This window comes from Onychostruthus taczanowskii, unplaced genomic scaffold (assembly GCF_017590055.1).
Source record: "Onychostruthus taczanowskii isolate IOZ18803 unplaced genomic scaffold, ASM1759005v1 scaffold1, whole genome shotgun sequence".
In the NCBI taxonomy this organism is placed as follows: Eukaryota; Metazoa; Chordata; class Aves; order Passeriformes; family Passeridae; genus Onychostruthus; species Onychostruthus taczanowskii.
Window position 1 is genome coordinate 20877881 of NW_024496525.1, and position 20170 is coordinate 20898050.

The 20170-nt window shown below is 33.6% G+C and overlaps 1 protein-coding gene across 2 annotated transcripts in view; it reads right to left on the minus strand.

The window, feature by feature from the left end:
* Positions 1-20170, minus strand: part of CEP128 (centrosomal protein 128) — a 96337-nt gene that overhangs the window by 50327 nt on the left and 25840 nt on the right. For both annotated transcript variants that reach the window (XM_041397521.1, XM_041397512.1), the window contains 7 exons: positions 19633-19707; positions 18281-18413; positions 16409-16569; positions 11404-11754; positions 7553-8203; positions 3590-3754; positions 525-701 (listed from right to left, as the gene is read on the minus strand). In XM_041397521.1, coding sequence (XP_041253455.1) covers positions 525-701; positions 3590-3754; positions 7553-8203; positions 11404-11754; positions 16409-16569; positions 18281-18413; positions 19633-19707 — 1713 coding nt within the window. The remainder of the gene's footprint in view (positions 1-524; positions 702-3589; positions 3755-7552; positions 8204-11403; positions 11755-16408; positions 16570-18280; positions 18414-19632; positions 19708-20170) is intronic.

Sequence of the window (20170 nt, forward strand, 5' to 3'; positions counted from 1 at the left end):
AGTATTAAAATTGCAAAAAAAAGGTTACAGCAAGCTACCAGTTCCCTGAAAATTTGAGTCTGAGTTTTCTGGATACAAGGACCTGCTCCTCAAAAGAGGAGGTCAAACTCTTTTCATTTTCAGTATTCAGCTCTCTACATAAGAACTAAAGCATTAAAGTGATTTTTCAACAAAAAATTTCTTTCATTTTCTCCCAATTTTAAAAGCATTTAAGGTCCTTTTTAAGGATTTCCCAATTCCAGGAACACGGCCTAAGAAAACCTACCTCAAAAATTTGGCTAATAAAAGGTCCCTTCACACAAGCAAGAGGAGAAATATTTCTCAAAAAAAGAAAAAAAAAAAAAAGAAAACAGTACCAATTAATGCATGGACAGCCCTTTGCACTATCCCATTCTTATACACAGCAATGTCCTTCTGTACCAGCTAAATATCCATAATTATATTAGAATGATTATCTATGCAACAATGCAAACTTTCACCAAGAAAAGAACAAAACCTGCAGCATACTTAAAACTTAGAATTACTTTTAATTTCTCCATGGAGTCCCGAGAAAAGATTTCACAAGCAGCATCAATTTCACTTCCTATCATGGAGAGAATGGATTGCTGTTCCATTTCTAATTGACGCAGTTGATCTTTAAATTGCAGTCTGGCCTCACTCATCTTTTTCAAATGATCTTCTTCATTGCTGATCTGTTTTTCCTGGAGTGAGAAAGGAAAAACAAAACAAAGATACGTAATTGCATTAATAATATAACATATATCATCAGCCATGTATCATTCAATCTCAAAATCAGACCATACGCAGTCATGCTAATTTCAACTCCTTGCCATGGAAAAAAAATACCTTCTAATAGCACCTCTAAGTTCCTCCCTTGGTTCTCCTTATTATCCTGTAAATCAGCTATGAAGAAACTGCTACCAAATCCAAACTCTACAATCATAAAGCCTATTTTCAAAGTCAAAAATAGATGTTCTATTACAAATCTCCTCATGAGTAGAAAAAGAGCCCAGAGTAAATACTCCCATTATTATCTTTTGCCCTGAATCTGTTCTAGGCATCTAATCTCTATCATCAGAAAAGAGATCCTAGAAGGAAACTTTTTATTGGCAGTCAGTGTACCCTCCAAGGAAAACTACTCAAAGAATATCTCACAGGAGAGTGAGTGGCACTGAGGAAAGTATTTTAGGTTATCAGCTAATGTCAAAAATTTGATTAAATATGTTACATGTTTTTAAAATTCAGATTCTCTTCTTTTATATCTATGATAGAGCTACCATAAAACCAAGTAAAACTGCTGCTAGATTACACAAAGTATTGAATTATGCATCATAAATAATATAGAAAAACCTATCTTGTGAGAATAAGAGAAATTGAAACACACCTGTCTGCTGCTGAGATCAGGAGGATGTAATGCAACAAAGGGCAAGCACTTTAACAGGCAAATTCCAATGTGTGCAAGTTGCAACAAGAATGGTGAAAAGAGCAAAGATTTCAAAAATTTATTAATTGTGGACCTCCACAATGACAAGGTACAACTGTCTGAAGTCTAATTGTTGGAAATCTTCATACACTGCTCTTATGAGACACCGATGCAGAGTTAGGTAATGCCTAACACCCAAGTTCCATGAATGGGATATATATGGAATCACAGAACCATTTATGTTGGAAAAGAACTCAGTTATCATAGAGTCCAACTAAAAACCCCATACTGCCAAGTCCACCACTAAACCATATCCCTGAACATCACATGTACATGTCTTTTGAACACCTCTGGGGTGGTGACTCAACCATTTCTCCAAGCAATCCCTGTTCCAATGTCTGAATAAATTTTTCCCTAATATCCAATCTAAATCTCCCCTAACACAGCTTAAGACTATTTGCTCTTGTCCTATCACTTGCTAATTGGGAGACAAGACCAACATCCACCTTGCTACCTCCTTTGAGGAGGTTGTATACATATATATGTATAGGTATTTATTTCTGCTAGCAAAACAGGAGTTTTTAATGTAGGTGGCCTACAAATGTGAAACACCAATACCTGATAAGCAGTCTGATTTTTTCACTTAATTAATACAAAAATACATGGGAAAGTAGTTATTTCAAACTGAAGAAATCATAAGATTTTTTAAGATGGACAGGTTCCAGTATTTCTGTACTATATAAAGATGGGAGTTGAAAGATGGCAGTTGAAATAACAGTTTTGACCTAGACTAGTATTCTGAAAGCAGTAAGATTGCACTGTATATATTTCCAGTATCTGTATTCTGGTACCTCACTATTCACTAAATGCATTCCATCATGTCAAAGTTCATCCCCAAAGACATGACTAAAACAGAACACATAACTTTATTTTTTTATTTCTTATCTGCTTGATTTTTTGAATGTGCCAACATTCCTTATCATTCTACATCCAGAGCCTACAGGAAAAAAAAAGAAGTCACTAATGACTCAGAAGTGCACAGAAGGAAAAGGAAAGAAACCAACCATTATGCTCTGCTCCTCCACCTTTCATGAAAAAAAAATAAATCTAAGCTAGCTATAATACCTATGCCCCTTTGAATTAGTATTTGCATTAAGAACAGAATATTAAAAGTATAAAAAGCATGGAAAAAAAAAATACTCTGTAACATAATAAGCTTCTGCTGTGTTGCCACAAGTGTATGCCAGCATGAGATTTCCCAAGAGGTAATATTATTTCCCCCATCCTAACATCCCTTTTGACAACCCACAAAACCAAAATAGCAAATATTCTCTTAAGTTAACCATTAATGCAAGCTAACTATCTGCCTTTACCTTCAAAAGTTGAGACCACAGGATCACATGCTTAAAACCTTCTCTGATATTTTTCAATTTAGAGGTAAAAGATGATTTCAATGGAAAAAGAGTATCTTCTCAATATTAGGTAAGGTTTGAGCTAATACACAACTGACTACAGAATCCCATGTGCATCCCTATAAACACATTTTCTTAATAATAGATATTATACAACTAAAATGCCAACATAGAAAAACCACATTTTTGAATTTTCATTTCAAGTATTTTTACTAGTCTAAGTTGAGCTTTTAAACCACTTCCTGATAGTTTAGCAAGCTAAAGAAATGCCAGATTTAACATTTTTTTAACTCTACACTATAAAAGAAAACCCCAAAAAACCAAAAATCTTCCACCCCAACATTAGTTAGAATTTCTTTTACTGTGCTTACATTGCATATCTACTTCAAATTATCTCTAAATGATTCACAGCTCCACTGCATCTTGAAGAAAAATATGAAGAAAACTAGAAGTGACTGATTAAACATTTGTTAGTTAGCTATATTAGAGATCAGGCAAGCAACAGGATTTATATTTCTAGTCCTAAATAATAATAGCGAATCCTTGGAGGGATTCAGTTCATGATCCAGCCAAAGCATTTCTGTCATCTTTCATTCATAAAGAAACCATGTACTGTGGCACAACTGAGTGTATTCTTTAATACATACGTACTGGGGTTTTTTAGGTTTACCATCTATTTCTATGATCCAGCATTTATTTTAGGTATTTATTATCAGCAGAGAAACAAATCATGGTTAAAATCAGTTAATTTTACCTTTTCCTCCAGTTCTTGTTTTACAAGCTCACATTTCCGTTTTAGTTTTATATTTTCTTCCTCATTCTGTGTTAATTCTTCTGTCAATTTATCACACTCAACTTTTATTTTTTCCAGTTGTCGACACTGAGCCTTGACTATGTTTTTCTCTTCTAAAAGTTCCATCTGATGGTAAAGGGAAAAAAGATTACAAAGTCACTCTATGGGTTATTTTAAAACACATCCAAACTCTAAAGTTTTATAGTTTATATAGTGGAACACTACTGCCAAATGATAAATGTACAAAATTAAATTAAGCTCTACTAAGTGCAATTACTTATCTGAACATGGAAAAAAACACATCACAGAGTTGCAGAACCATACAGTGTTTTAAAAGCAGAAAATAGAAGTCTCAGGTTCTTAATTTCAGCTCTGCTACACTCATCAGCTTACATCATCCTGAGAAGTCTAGTATTTATGCAGCTTTTCCATTACTAAAATAATTTGGAATCAGAAAGTCTAAAACTCATTTAATTTCAGGAACCAATGCTAAATTTATATCTATAAGGAAACAACAGCAAAGATTTAGTATTTTTAAGCTCTAGATTTGTGTGGGTTTAGTGCTATTACTTTGTACGATTAATGCTACTCATGACACTTTGCAGAGAAAAATGAAGAAAACATGTAATGATCTAGAAAGCCCCAAAACAATGAGTAAAATAATGTATGTTTGTTTCCAGTGAAAAAAATAATTGACTGAAAATGAAAGATTTGAGAAATGCTCTACAATATCTAGAAAATTTTTTGAAAATAAAACAAAGGAGAAAATTAACACACACATTCCTCAAAACCAGTTTCATATTAGATGAAGTATGGGATGCAGTTAAACACAAAAATAAACTTGCAAAGTATATTTCTTTCTGAGGAAAAGCAAAAATTCTATTTCCCAATTACACTACAAATACAACTTCTACGAGGAAGAAGGATATGGAGAGAAGTTTTATGAACTAATTTAGACACTAGATCTTGACACTAATTTAGACACTAAATGGATTACAAAAACTCTTCCAAAGGACAATTTGAGAAAGAACTTTGGCATCCACAGTCTAAAGTCTTAAGACCACAAAGACAAGCCTGCAATGCCCAAAACATTATCTGTGATTATTCTTACACACATCAACTTTTCAGTTCCTACTAAAGGTAATTGCATTATAGTATCTATGCAGATGGAGACAATCCAAGAAAAAATCCCTCACCTATATTACCCTTGAGACACAGAAGAGAAAGTTAATACTTAATGTCCAGTACAGAGAAGGTAAATATGACTATAATTTAATTAATCTTTATTGAACCCAAATTCAACATTGAATAATCTTCAGGAAAAAATGGATGGCACAATGGGAAAACGTAGAGAAAATAATTTGCAAATAAATATACACATACACACAATTTTATATGTATAAATACATATCTCTATATAAGTTTAGATTAAAGATTAATACTTCAAATACTTCCATACTGTCAGGCAGCAAGAAATTTTGTGTCATTATTCTAAGAAAACAAGCATGTTTTTAAAGCAAATGAGGGTATGTATTAAAATTAGGTGACAGATCCAGAGTTTCTGAGCACAAAGCCAAATGGAGATCACTAAGCAAACCACTTGAATTCCTGTGCCTAGTGTATCAATCCTTTTAAATACCAAATAGGACATCACAGAGGCATTGGTCGGGAATCATTTAGGATGTTCTAACAGAAACCAAATTAAAAGTTTAAGCATTAGAACCTCAGTAATGAAACAGTAAGATCCTTCTTAACACTGGTACCTCAAAAAACTCTATGTTCTTCTCCAGTTCTCTTGCATCATACAGTATTTTTATGGTACCTTCCCTACTACCCAAAAAAATCCTTAATTACTTAACAATTTTGCAATCCAGTGCTGCACTACAGAAAACAAGGCAAAAGTCAGGCAGAAAGTACCATACAGAGGAGGCAAGAGAGGAAAGAACAACTAAAATTGAAAGTCACTTCTTTTTACAATCTATGCAGAAGTTAGTTCTCTAAACACAGGACTCTCTCCCCTTGATTTCCTGGAAGTAACTCATAAATGCATCCTCTTCAAGTTTAAGGCTTTGGATTCTACAAATATATTAAATTTCCCTTCACTCCTCAAGTCTCTCTCAACTGACCTTTATTTTTAAATCTTTAATGATCTTTGGACAGGATATGTATATTCCTTTCCAAAAACAGTCACAAAGGTTGGACACAGCTGAGGTGTAAATAAGATCAGTTATTATTGTACAGTAAAAGACAGCTTGTTGCTAGACACAAAATCTTAGCAGCTTCTAAAAAAAAAAAAAGGTTAAAAAACCCCTACGTTTTCTGTTGGATTTCGCTAAACACTACTCTAACAACAAAATACTTTTAAAAAAAAAAGGGGGAAAAAGATAAAATGTATGTTAAGTTTACCTTACTTTGGAAGAAAAGTATGACCATAAAATTGAAATCCAAATGCAATGTAATGATGAGTTCAGACAAAAAGTAACCAAACCAACTGCAGGATGACATATTCTTATCAGATCTTCCTAGAGACGCATATGATTTTCTATTTCGTTTCATCTACAGTCTCTTAATCAAGGGAACCTTGTGCATTATCGCTGTGTATACTTCTAAAAAATTGGCCTACCCTAATATCTTGGAAAATTCATCTCCCTCAAACCTTCTGCTCTTAAATATATGCCAGTTTAGGATTCTGGGGAAGTCATGGAACTGCAAATGAAATATGAAAGTGAATTTTTCTAATACTCTGGTTTAGGTTCAACAAACAGTAAAAATAAAAAGGTCCTACCTGTAGGATTTGCTGTTTCACAGAAAAACAAAGTCACAATCAACTTACTTTTTCTTATTAGCATCCAGATTACACTTTCCTTCTTTCCACTTGAGATCAAATGTACACTCTTAATTTCAATGCCATTGCCAAAGAAAAAACCACTTTTGGACAGACCACTTAAATAATGATATACACACTAAAAATTAGGTCTCCAATGTTAAGCACTGCCGTTAAAACATTTGATTTTAATGATCCTTCTACTAACAACCACCTAGGGGGTTTTTATTGCTTTCTTCACTTAAAGGTTTCTATGTTACCAATTGCTTAAGAATTATTATCAAGTCATGAATGATACATTACATAACTAAACACTAGTCCCAACACAGATCCCTGAGGGACACCACTCATCACGGCTGTACATCAGGACCCCATCTGGACTCTGAGCCACTGACCACAACCCTCTGAATGTGACCATTCAGCCAATTTATTATCTAACAGCCCACCAATCAAATCCATCTCTCTCCAATTTAGAGAGAAGGATGTTGTGGGGCACTGTGTCAAACACTTTACAGAAGGCCAGATAAATGACAACTGTAGCCCTTCTCTTGTCCCCTGATGTAGTCACTCCATCAGAGAAGGCCACTGGGTTGGTCAGACAGGACTTGCCCTTGGTGAAGCTGTGCTGACTGTCTCAAATCACCTCCCTGTCCTCCATGTGGCTAAGCATAGCTTCTAAAAGGTTTTGTTCCATGATCTTCCCAGGAGAAAAGAGAAGGCTGACAGGTCAGAGCTCCCACAGTCCTCCTTTCTACCCTTTTAAAAGATGGTGTCCTGGGGTGACTGTATGGTACAATGCTTCCCCCTTTCCAGTCACTTGGGGCTTCACCTGCCTGCCATATTAAAACATTACAGCATTGTAATTTCCTTTTGTTTTGATCATATCTGTTTTACTATTTTTGAACTAAGATTTTGACCTAAAACTGGTAATGTAACACTTTTACCCTGAGCTTTAAACTCTTACAATGGCTTTCAATAACGTGTGTTAAGTGCTTTAAAGCCCATGCTTTATTACCTTCATCATTCAGTGGCAGGGGCTGTGTGTGGGGTGTGTGGGAGGAGGGGGAAAGTCTGACAGTGGAATTCTTCACAATAAGTACCTTTAGCATTCTAATTTGAGCCTCTGCATCATCTTTTTCTTGTTTAAGGAGTTTCGTGAGTTCTTGAACATTTTGTTCATGTTTGATTTTCACATTTTGTAATTCTGATCTAAGATCTGCCAACTCCTGTTGGTGAATTTCTCTTTCCATCTTCAGCTGCCTGTTAGCTGAAATCATCTCTTCATGACTAGATTCCTGCTGTTTCTGGAGGTCTGAGAGGCTCTTAAGTAATTCCTTTTTGGCTTTCTCCTCTTCTGCAATTCTGTTTGTTAGTTCCACACGTACAGTGCTTAAATGTTTTACATCTGCTTGCATTTCCAGGAGTCGTTCTTGGTCTTTTTTATGAAACAAGTTAATACTTGCAAGTTCTGTCTTCAAGTGTTCCTTCTCAGCTTGCATTTGATTTTGTAGAAAGACTTGATTTTTCAACTCATTCTCCAATTTTTTTACAGTACCTTGAACTTCTTTGATCTCTTCTTCAAGAGATACCTGGTGTGACTCCATTTCATTCAGTTTTACCTCTTTACAGTGGAGAAGTTCTTCCTGCTGGGCTCTCTTTGTAAGCACATCATTCAGCTCTTTCCGTAGGTTTTCTATCTGGTTTATAGCTGAGAGAAGCTGACTTTTAAGATCATCTTTTTCTTTAAGGGCCTAGGAAAGAAAAAAAAAATCTATTCTGAGCTGAAGTAATTAAAGACAATTGTTGGAAGGATGTCCTTAGACATCAGGAATGTCTATAGAACAATTAACATATGTAAGCAAAAATATAAAATTTTTGCTTGCTACAAACTCAGTTCAAATGTACTCAGTGTTTCTTTAAATTTACACATAGATCATGTGCAATCTCAAACTTGGACTTGTCCTTAAATTATATACCCTTCTAAATAAGGATAGTTCTGGTTAATTCTCTGCTTCTCATACTCTCTCTTTACAGACTGAGAAGTGTTTCCTTATTGGTTTCTCCAAATAGCAAGATGGAGAAAATGAGGTAACAGAGTAATGCAGCAGCATACAGGGATGACTACAGGATATGTACACCGTGCCTACAGTCCATTCCATGTGCTGACTTATTTTGTTTATTTTCTAAAATATTACATAGAAAGTATACCAAATTTAACTTATTTTTGAAATTATGCCCAGTAGATGAATTAGTAGCAGTTAAAAGCTTGGTTCACTTATGCATCAAAGCCAAGAAATAATGACATCATCTCCCAAATAGAAATCAATCAAGTGCAATAAAATAACAAAAATTCCAGTGTTTTCCTAGGATCTTCAGGGCTTGGGTGTTTTTTCCACCACTGATATATTTCATGTTAAAATTAGCACAGAATCACAGAATTTGTAAGCTTGAAAGGACCACAGTGGGTCATCTGGTCCAACCTCCCTGCTCAAGCAGACTTATCCTAGAACACAGACACAGGATGGCATCCAGATGGTTCTTGAATAACTTCAGTGAGGGACACTATGCAACAAATTTGGGCAATCTGTTCCAATATATCAAATTCTTTAAACTGACTTAACAAATTTTATACGAAATTTTACTGAGCATTTTCACCAATTCCACAAGCAACGCACATTTCTTATGGATATAGCAAAATTACTTGAAACAATACAGAAAAAAAGGCAATTAGGGTTAAAAGTGTGCAGTTAAAAATAATAAAACAATTTGCAATTACATCAATAACAAGCAACACAAAGCAAAATACAAATACAATAAATTGAGGACACGGACTGATGACCATCATGGGTTTTTCCAGAAAAAAACCTACCAGACAAAAAGACCTTCCTAAACCTATCTTGTAATTCTACTCAAAGGATTTGGCTTAAAAAATCCAAAACACCACCAAAAGCCAAAAAAACAAAACTCCAGTAAAATTTCAAACTACAACCCATAAGTTATTTGCTTTATGTATGTTTTCTACATTACATACTTTAAAGAACATATGTTTCAAAAGATGCCAGAAACTCCACTGTCAAACAATATTAAGGACAACTACATGGGTAAAACTTCAACCAAATTATCCCAGTAACTTCAAAAGAATGAAACCTAAACAATCCTTCCATAGCACATCCATTGTCTGCCAATATTTCAAAAATCTCAAAATTGCAAGCTATGACTGCAACCCTATTTTGAAAATTTTCCATCAACCCTTTGAAGTCTTCTAACAGAAATCAAAGACAACAAACTGCCATTTCTTCCTTTATTGTTTTTACAGATTTTTGTCTCAGATGTTAATTGTCTGTATTTCAAAGCTAGTTAAACTATGTTCATCTAGTTACGTCAAGCTTATACTAAATACTGCATCTAGATTGATTATATCCGTATAAGTAAATTGTTTCCAACTTTATATCGAGACCATAAAATATCATTTGCTCTTTTTTCTCCTTCACAATGACAAACAGTTTATTTGTTCTTCTATATCTTAAAAGAAACTTTCTTCACCAGTGACAGTTACCACAAACCTGTTGGCAGAATGGTCACAACTTTAAGAACAAATACTGACAGCATTTCTTAAATGGAGCTTAAGCCGAAGTTTAACCACTGCATTTAGCATGTGAATATACTTGCCACATAAAAAGAGGTAAAATCCATATCAAGGAATCTTACATAACAAAGAAAATTTCAACGTGGTTAGTGTTATCAAGTGCATCTACAAAGACCAGCCTATGTGTTTACAAGAACAGTGATTCCAGAACCTTTTTGGGAGCTATTGCTTCTTATTCACAACTTGTCTCTACTTTTTGCTTCTTATTTGTCCATTTGACAGACATCCATGATTTTGAAATTATTCAGGTTTTCTTCCTCTCCTTACAACCTCCATTTTCTTAGGCCAGAGCGACCAACTTCTTAAATGTTTGAGAATCTTACTTTTCCAGACAAGCACTAGGGCTAACAAATACAAGGTTACTATAGAATGAATTGTTGGAGCATGGATAGAGGAAATAATAATAAAAATTAAGGAATATGATAGGCAGTAGGAGAGAAACAGCAACACCAGGAATCACAGTTTAGATTTGCTAGAGTTTATTAATTTCAACTCAGTAATAGCCCCATTGTGACTTCTCCTGTGTTTTGACTATGCTCATATTCGTGTACCAATCTAGAACAGATCACTGGATCAGAAACAACACAGGATTAATAGACATCCCATGCTGCATCTCATTTAGCCCTTGAAAACCTCAATCTTTGAGCAAGACAAAGCAGAGGACAGAGCCATCTCAAGCCCATCACATTCAGTAACTTAAACTGGATGGATGCCATAAGAAAATATGTGAAAAGAGGGTACAGCACTGTAAAATAAAAGCCATACAATATGATAGACTGCACCAGCAGAGCATGTAAGTCAAGATAAAAGCTCACAGCACAGAGTTAAGCACTATATCAGCCACTATAGAAACAAGCCATTTTTGATCCATCCACTGGAAAATACAACCCACAGACTCACTGCCAACAGAATGGTGGTTTCTACTATTATTCCAATACAGGATGATAAACATTAGCATTGATGTGAGTGCTTGTCTTTAAAACAGTGTCAGCAGCTGAACAAATAAAGGAATTCTTCTAAGTCAAAACCCAAAAAAACCTATGTTTTTTCATGAGAAACTCTAGAGGAGGAAAAAGAAAGGAATAAATGGTCTGTCGTACAGAACAAAGACAAACGAGAAACACAAAAATGTTACACAATGCATTTTCAAACTGATTTTTCAAAGAAAAAGTTCTGAAAATTATACAGAAGAGGTCCACAACTTAAACCAGAAAGCAGTTTAAGTCACACATTGTATAAACAAGCTCCTTCTCTTTGTTTTTAAAACAAAGGGAAAGGGTACCAAAAAACATCAACCAATCTTACCTGACTATTCTTGTCCATCAGTTCACTGATAGTTTGATTTTGCTTTTCTATCTCACGATCCAACTTCTTACACTTCAGTTTCCATTGGCGGATGGTTTCCTGGGCTCTCACCTTCAAATCTTCTCTTTTTTTCTCAATCTCCAGCCTGAGTGCCTCTGAGTGCTTGAATTCAGTGAGATACCGTTCTGCTTCCTTGGTACTCTCTTCAACCTGTTGAGCTAACTCAGCAGACTGGAGTTCAGTTTGTCTGCGTCCATTCTCACAAGCCTTGTAGCAATTCTCTATCTCCTTTAGCTGGTCCAGCATTTTCTCCTGCTGCTTCTCCCTGTTTTCCAGGTCAGATGTTAACACCTGGAATCACCATAGCAAAATACAAACATTCTCTAAAGATATGCAGTATGAAACTTTATCAAACAACATACAGCAACATTAAATCACATTTTTATTAAATATGAACAGCATAAAGATCTTCTTGACTATCAAGGGAAGTCCTGTTAGCCCAGAGAACCTCCCCCTCTGGAATGGTAAAGAATGCCAACACAAGACATAAAATACATACTAATCAATTCTTTCTGCATTTGTTCCTCCTCTGGTTGTTCTTCTTATTTTTCTGTACTGTAAGTTTGAGATCAATCATTGGCCACATATTACACACTACACAAATAAGAAATAAACCAAATAGTAAGATATAAGGAGATTAATGTAAACAGATGAGAGAAAAAAGAGAACTGGAAAGGACAAAACAGCATTCACCACAACCACTGGAATTTATAGTTTATGAGCTAATTGTTACCCAGTTTTATGCCAGTTGCCTTTATGAAAACAATGTGCTAAATAAAGGTATATTTGATAGCACTGAATACAAAGAGACTACAGCAGCTTAGCAAATGCCTCTAGAACAAAGTGCAAAGATGTTTGAAAATGTAGGAGGCATATATAAGCCTTCCAAAATTGAATTAAATTGAAAATACACCTTTTAAAAATACAAGATGCTGCATTTCTCAAATCATATTTTTCTGAACAGTCTCATAAGAAACTCAGGAATAATAGTGTCCATACACATTCTGGAAGGACATGCTCAGAAATCAGTTTTTGAAGGTAAACTAGCAAAACTGTATTTTACTGAGATCATCACACAGAAATTCACATTAGTTTTCTGCATTTTGGGCCTATTTAGACTGCTTTCATACCATTCAGCCTTTTCATTAATGAAAGATAAATTTGATAGACCTGATCTATAGCCAGTCAAACATATTATCAAGCCTCAAGAGATTGAAATACTTTAAACAGGATTAGATTTCAGAATGACTGAAAAAAGAACGGCAGATGCAGCCTGAAATAAACAGACCACAATGCAGAACAGACAATGGAAAAGTATTTTATCTACGAAAGAATGGGCAACTTTACAAATGGATATAGAATGACAATTTAGACAAAGATACTCCCACAAAGTTGGGGAAAGGAGGGAGACTTGGGTTTGTTGGTAAGGGTTCTCTCCTTGTAATTTGCTTAGTTTGGGGTTTTTTTTCTCCGTCCAAACCAGCCAACACCTCCTAGGAGGCAGTAAATTGTACCAATCTCTTCAAGATAGTATTTGCTGTGCTAAAAAAGATAACAAAACAAGTTCACAAGCTACAACTAGCCAAATTTTAATCAAAACAAGCTTAATTTCCAATGAAAACAGATGACAATACTTCTTTCAAGACAAAGATTTAAATTTAGTATAGCAGAAGTTAAAAATAGCCTCATAAAATACAATCAGATATTACATTTACTGTTCCACAGATTTTCTAAAATGGGTCATCATTTTTTCAGTCATGTGATTACACATGCTATTATCACTTCCTATTTCATGTCTTTCTGGAGACACCATAGAGGATGTCAGATTAAATTGATGTAGTACTCAATGTTGCACCATTAAAAAATAGCTATATAGTTATAACTATTTAAATTAATAGTTATATATATTTCCCCCCAGAGTACACACTTCATTAACAAAACTACCACTCACACAAACTTTTTAATGAAATATGAGTCTAATTTTAAACACAGAAAATAACATTCAATTAACTGCAAACATTCCTCTTATTGTGTAGAAGTAAATCAACCTCCAATTTATTGATTTACAGTACAGTAAAAAGAGGAACATTTGTTTTAGATATTTACCTTGAAGCACAACTAATTTATCAACATGAGCTATTTGCATGGGGAGGAAAACCGGATTTTGACATGGATGTACCAGTATAAAATGACTTTTAATGTTATATTTTTACAATATGTGTAAACTAGATAAACCTTAACAAAGAGTTTGCACTTTGCTTAAAAGAGTTAAGCCAGCACAGACCCAACAGTTGAAATCAGGTAGAAAACAGCATCATAGCAAGTCAACATTTTATTAAGCCAACCCTGTCAAGCAAGAGGACAGAGGAAGTATCTCCACACTCTGTTTCTATATCAAAACAGGAGATTCAAGCGTAGTGATCTGTGCTTTTGAATTTCTAGTTATGTATGATAAATGTGCATCTCGGTGTTAACATGGTGCAGTTGCCAAAATTCTTTCTGCTCTATAAAGGCTTGCGCTACTGGCATTTAATTGGCTAACAGCTTCATTTGTAGAAGAAAAAGTAAAAGTAAATTTTAGTGAGAATATGAATCAATATTTATAAAACTGAAAGACTTATATTACTGAAGAATTCTAACATTAATTAAACATATCAATAATTTCCCCTCAGAAAAACTGAAATATTTTGACAAACTGACTGCTGTACTAGACAATACTATAAGAATACTAACACCAAATCCAAATGAAGTGTAATTAGTAAATCAAACAAGTTCTCAGGCTAAAAGAGTCAAAAAGACTTCAAAGAGTCCAAAAACACTTATGGAGAAAGTAAGGTATTGCATCTTTATAAATTGTGTACTTTGTTTATTTCTTAGTTATAATAGTTCAGTCTTAATAGTTAGCCATAACAGCCCCGTATCTATTTGGCTTCATGCAGAAAAATGTATTTAAGACAGTTAAATACATTTGGAAGATCTCACAACCGCTCCCTTACGTAAACTAGAGTAGCTGAAAATAAATATTCAATTTTAAAACTAATTTAAGATTGAATTCACTTCTAAACATGAGCTTAAGAATACGTTTTAACCTTTTTCATCCTCTCCATTTTACATCACACTGTGATTTTATGGCAACTGTTGGAGGCTAAAGGTAAAACGCACACAACTCAAATTGTTGCAAACAATGGCATTTCAATAAATCAAAAGAAATTTCTAGTATCACATGTACATCAGAGGCAAGTTAGATTCTCCCCACTAAACAAAGATAAATCACACCCAAGTCAAACATGACTGGTCACTTCCAACTGGGAATCAGACTATCTCATAGGAGCAGCTGTTAGAACAGGCTTGACAAAATGCTTTGTTAGTACACAAGTTTAGAAATTCACATCCTTGCATTCCTTGATGTCTCATTAAAAGAAAAACACACTAGTTATTTTCCTGTTACTGCCCCTGTAGGAGAAAGGCAGTGGGAAGCAGATAAGAAGTACAAAGTATTTTCTGTTGAGAAAATGAGGGAAGTCAAAGATTTCTAACTCAGAGAAATGACAATGACCCCAACTGAGCACTATTGCATGAGTATTTTCAGGGCAGGAAATTAGTATTATAAAATCATTCTGACCCTCAAGAAAGCATGTTCTACAAGCAGAAGTTTAAAATAATTTGTTTTATGTGGGTTCTTACCCCATTAATTCCTGTCACCAAAATAATTAGTTTCTCAGGCACAACAAAATAAAAACCCAGAATGTTTTCAGTTAGTCATAGGTTTTATTGACCAGCTAGAATATAAATGCTGATGGACACCAGGAAAGGAGTTCTGCTCATCTTACCCTCTACAGAAACACTTTAGGTCTTTCTAAGCCTATTCAATGACCAAATTTCATAAAGCATGTAGGAACTTTTAAGAAGGCCATTTTTTCCAAACGTAATTTGATGTATTAGTTTGATTTAAATCAGCAGAGAAGCTGACAAGGTAAAGGAGCAACAGAAGTCAAAGGAGGAGTATAGTCCTGTAAATCTATGAAAATCCATGAAGACAAAAAAATTCCTACATTTGAATTTCCAAAGTGATGCAATATCATTTCATAGATAAGTACCTACATCAGGAAAAAAAATACAAAATCTCTTGCTTACAGAACACCAAAACACAAAAAGTCAAGTCCTTGACTACTAAAATAATACACATGGTTTTGCAAACAAACTCTTTTCTCCTGACAGTCACAGGAGACAGAAGAAAATCGTTACTGTTCAGCCATTCTACTACCAATGACAAATCTATACAAGAACAAGAAATACAGAAACTTCCCATCTTCAATAAGAACGCTACTGCCTACTTAGATCTCATTTTATGGTCAAAGTCTTCTAACTAAAATTCCAGTACAAAAGGCTGCTGTTATCCTTCTCATAGAGAATCACATTAAACATTATGATATGCTTACCACAAAGAAGACTACTATTACTTATGATTATATTACTATATTGAATTTAATCACTAAAAAAATGGAAATTGTAACCTACTTTTGTTACTCTACTACACTCTCTCAGAGAACAAGGTATCTCAAGTTTTAAAGTTGAACTTCAGTTCTGAGGAATGACGAAATGGGGAATAAGAAAGTACTACCTTATAAAAGTAGTTCCAAAAACCATTATTAACAGTAAGTGCTGATAAAATCAGATCAACTTTTCTTTGCATGTGGGAAAGAGAAGTAATCCAAACCATGAAATCATAGTCAACAGCAAATACCTTTTTTGGTATTACATGGGAGAGAAAAAAGTTGGCAAACTCAAACAATTTTTCAAAGTTCTTTACACAATAAATAATGAGCATGACAGTTGCTCTTAGTTTCAAAGGTTAATCCCTGATCTATCACCTAATGTTGAACAGATGAAAAATTATTTGAAAAATAAAACACTACCAAGCAAAAACCAACAAAACCCACCTCACCTGTATGTGCATTACAAGCTGTGCTTTCTCTTTGTCCTTACGCTCTATACATCTCTTCAGTTCTTCTACTTCTGACATTACAGCATTGTGATTCAGCTTTGCTTTAAGTTCCAAAATATGTTTCTCTAGATCTTGCTTCTCTCTCTCATATCTTTCAGCTACTGTAAAACAGTAAGAACAGAGCAACACATTCAGTAGAAATACCAACTCATGATATATTAATTTTATCTCAATTAATTTCTGGCAATTTATTTCTCCACTCGAGACTATTCTACAACTACTGATTTTCATCAAAACACCTGTGAAAAAATGGTATACCTGTATCATAAACTATTAACATTTTAATAACAGAATAAAACAGTACTTTTCCATCATTTTATAGGGGTTTCCAATCTTCCCCCTGCACACAGCTGCTCTCCTCAAATAAAAAACCAACCAAAACAATCAAAGCCGCAGCAAAACTGAATAAAATAAAATAAAATAGGATGGCAGAAACAGTGGCCAGGTTCTGGTGTAAACGAAATTTGGCCATCAGCTTCAAGGCCAAGTTTTTATCTCACCAGAGTAATACCTCCCACTTTGAAAGTCACATTATCTGAGAATTTTATGTCTGAATCCTGAAACTACAACTAAAGATTTTGATAAGAGTAAGATATAAATTCTCTCAATCAGAAATTCAAAGGTCTTAAGTCATAAATAACTACTAGAGTTAAAAGGAAAAAAAAAATCTCTACTTGTCTTCTACCCATAGATCTTTGATGAAACAGGAATAACACAGCAAGGTGAAACACAACAGCAAAAATTATATAAATGTATGCATGTATTTTAAGAGTTACATTACATTTTTATTTTTTTCATATTTTTACAACTGTTTTGATTTATAAGATCAATAGGAAAGTTAAAATATGCTTTTATTAATATGTAAGGCATATTGTTTCAAATAAGCTAACTTTTAAGCAGATACATTAACATGATTGGAGAAAAAACTATTGAGATTATTATTTTGCATTACACTTCTGAAGGTAAGCCCATTTCCAGTGCTCTGTATGAGGTTTGTAAAACACAGAGTCAGAGGTCTATTTTAAAAACCAAGATAATTCAGAAGGTGAAGTACAAAAATACAAAAATATGTCATTAGCCAAACCAATTAAACAGTCCCAGAGACACTGGACTCTAGAATAGTCACTATTTCTCTACTACCTTGAGTAATACATTGCTATGGTAATAAGAAGAAAGATAAAGACTTTCTCTAATGCCTATTTTAAATACAGATAGAGAACTAGCAATTAATTGCAGACCTTGCTAAAGTGGTAATTTAATATGCAATTATATCTTCAAATTGTTTAAAATATTCGTCTTATAAATAAAACTATTCCAACTCTAAAACTATAACATAGTGCAAACAGAAGCCCTGACTGTATCATACAGAAAAATTTTCTTAACCATTCAGGGACATGTGGCTTAGAAATTCTACCAGAAAGTCATCAGCCTTATTAATTACCTAATCAATGACTCCTATTATGATTTTTAAGATGGCAGAAATCAAACTGCAAATGGACTGAAATGCAACTTTTCTGGAAAATTATTATTTAAAAATAATACACAATTTTCTTCTGTAAAAACACTATTCAGTTTGCTAAAACTGTCTTATTTGTTTTAACCATGCAAATCAAAATATTTTACCATAAATTAACCGTCATTGCTATTTGCCTGTTAATATTCAGGTGCCAATACATATTAACTTAAATCTGAGGAATTAATTGGCTGGTTTTGTCAAAACAATAGGAGAATTAGACTGCAGCTCTAAGATAAAATTAATGTCCATGCCTATTAACTAGCTTGCAGGTCTCCAGTGCAAAATATTAGTTGTACCTGCTCTAATTCTCCTGTCATCATCTTGTACATCCTGATAGCTCTGGCGACGCATAGCAGCATATGAGATTTGATGTTGCAATTCTACACGGTCTTCTTCTGCTCTCAAAAGCTGAGAACGAAGATCCTCAATCTAAAATATATGCACAAGCATCAAAAGTTTAATGAAAAACAACAAAAATCATAAATACCATTCTTCTATTAAATCCTAAAAAAATACTACACACAAAAAATATTTATAAAAATACATCTTGAGAGTACTGCAGATGGTAAACAAAAAGACAAACTACTTCCTATAGGCCACAAATTCATTATTCAAAATTAAAGGAAACAATTTATGTTGACCACAGATGGGCATTAATTTCTCTAGACGAAACAAAATGCTACCATATTATATGCTGCAACTGTCTTTCTACATAGCTAGTGAAAATGTCTATACAAATTTAATAAACAGTATGTTTTATTTAAATTGTGCTCTTTAAAAATACAATGTATATATTCATAAGAAACACAGGGGCTCTTCACATTTTTCCTTTCTATCATATATAGAATAGCACTATACTATACTATTAGAAAGATGACAATGTGTAGGAAAATAGAGAAAATCCAACATGCTAAAGTTGAATTGAAGAAAAAGACCTCTAATTCATATTACTCTATATTCCATTCACAATTATTTAAATTCAAAGCAGTAATATAGCTAACTCAAACTTCTGCTAGATACACAAGTCAAACAACTAATGCTAAAAGATGAGAATGCCAATTGCCTCCTCCCTAGTTATTTCAGTCTTTTTATCCAGCCCCTCTAAAGGAAAGATGTTTAGGAGAAAGGACTTTTTTCTAAAGTTATAATCCAAATTCCTACAAATTTTAAGTTTAATCATACATACATCAATAGCTATTATTTTTAGCACACTTTTAGACACTTTTTCAGGTATTTATTTGCTTTTATTGCATGTTACAATGTAGCAAATACTTCTAGGTCATTGATTTATCTCATTTCACCAATTATAGCACATGCTTTGCAGAACAGTGATTACTAATATAGGAGTAGTTCTAAAGCATATTATGAAAGGAAATTTCACATCATGTGTTTATGCACTGAAAACATACCATTACTATCACTACTATAATTAATACACATGAACGTATACACATAAAAGTTTGGAAAGCAGAAAAAGTATAACGAGCTCAGTCCACATATTACACACACTCAAACCTGTCTTCCTATACCTCATGCCTTCCTTCATAAAACAATTTTATCACAGTATGAGGTAAGAATATTAAATAAAAAGACTCAGACACAATCTAATATGAAAACCTTAGGATTTTTACTACACTAAAGCAGTTACCTGATGCAAAAGAGCTTCTCTACTGCCTTCAGATTCACTCAACTTTTTCCGGGACTGCTCCAATTCCTGCTCAAGCTTTCATTTCAGAGGATGATGAAGAAAGAAAAGCAATGTAGTCATCATAATATAAAAGTGTATTTTAACATTTAATTTTGACACAAATTCATCCATATAAGCATCTATCTAAAATGTGGTATAATATACACAGTATTTTTATTTGTCCAAAATTTTAAGCAAAGCTTCATTTGTACTAAATCCCTGCAATATTTATTTAAATTACATAAAGAGAATTTTACTTACAGTCTATAATTTTTGTACAATATTCTAGGTCATATAAAGACATAAAATAATTTATATCACCTAAAACAAAAATCACAAAAGCAAATTTTTACTGGGTTTAAAGTAAAAAAATGGAAGATAAGTTTTAACAAAGTTTCAAAAACATTGTCCCTGGATTTGAAACATAGTTTCAAACTCAAAATTAATAATGACTTAATATTTTAAGTCACCTTTGGTAAATAGTTTATTCCAAGAAGTG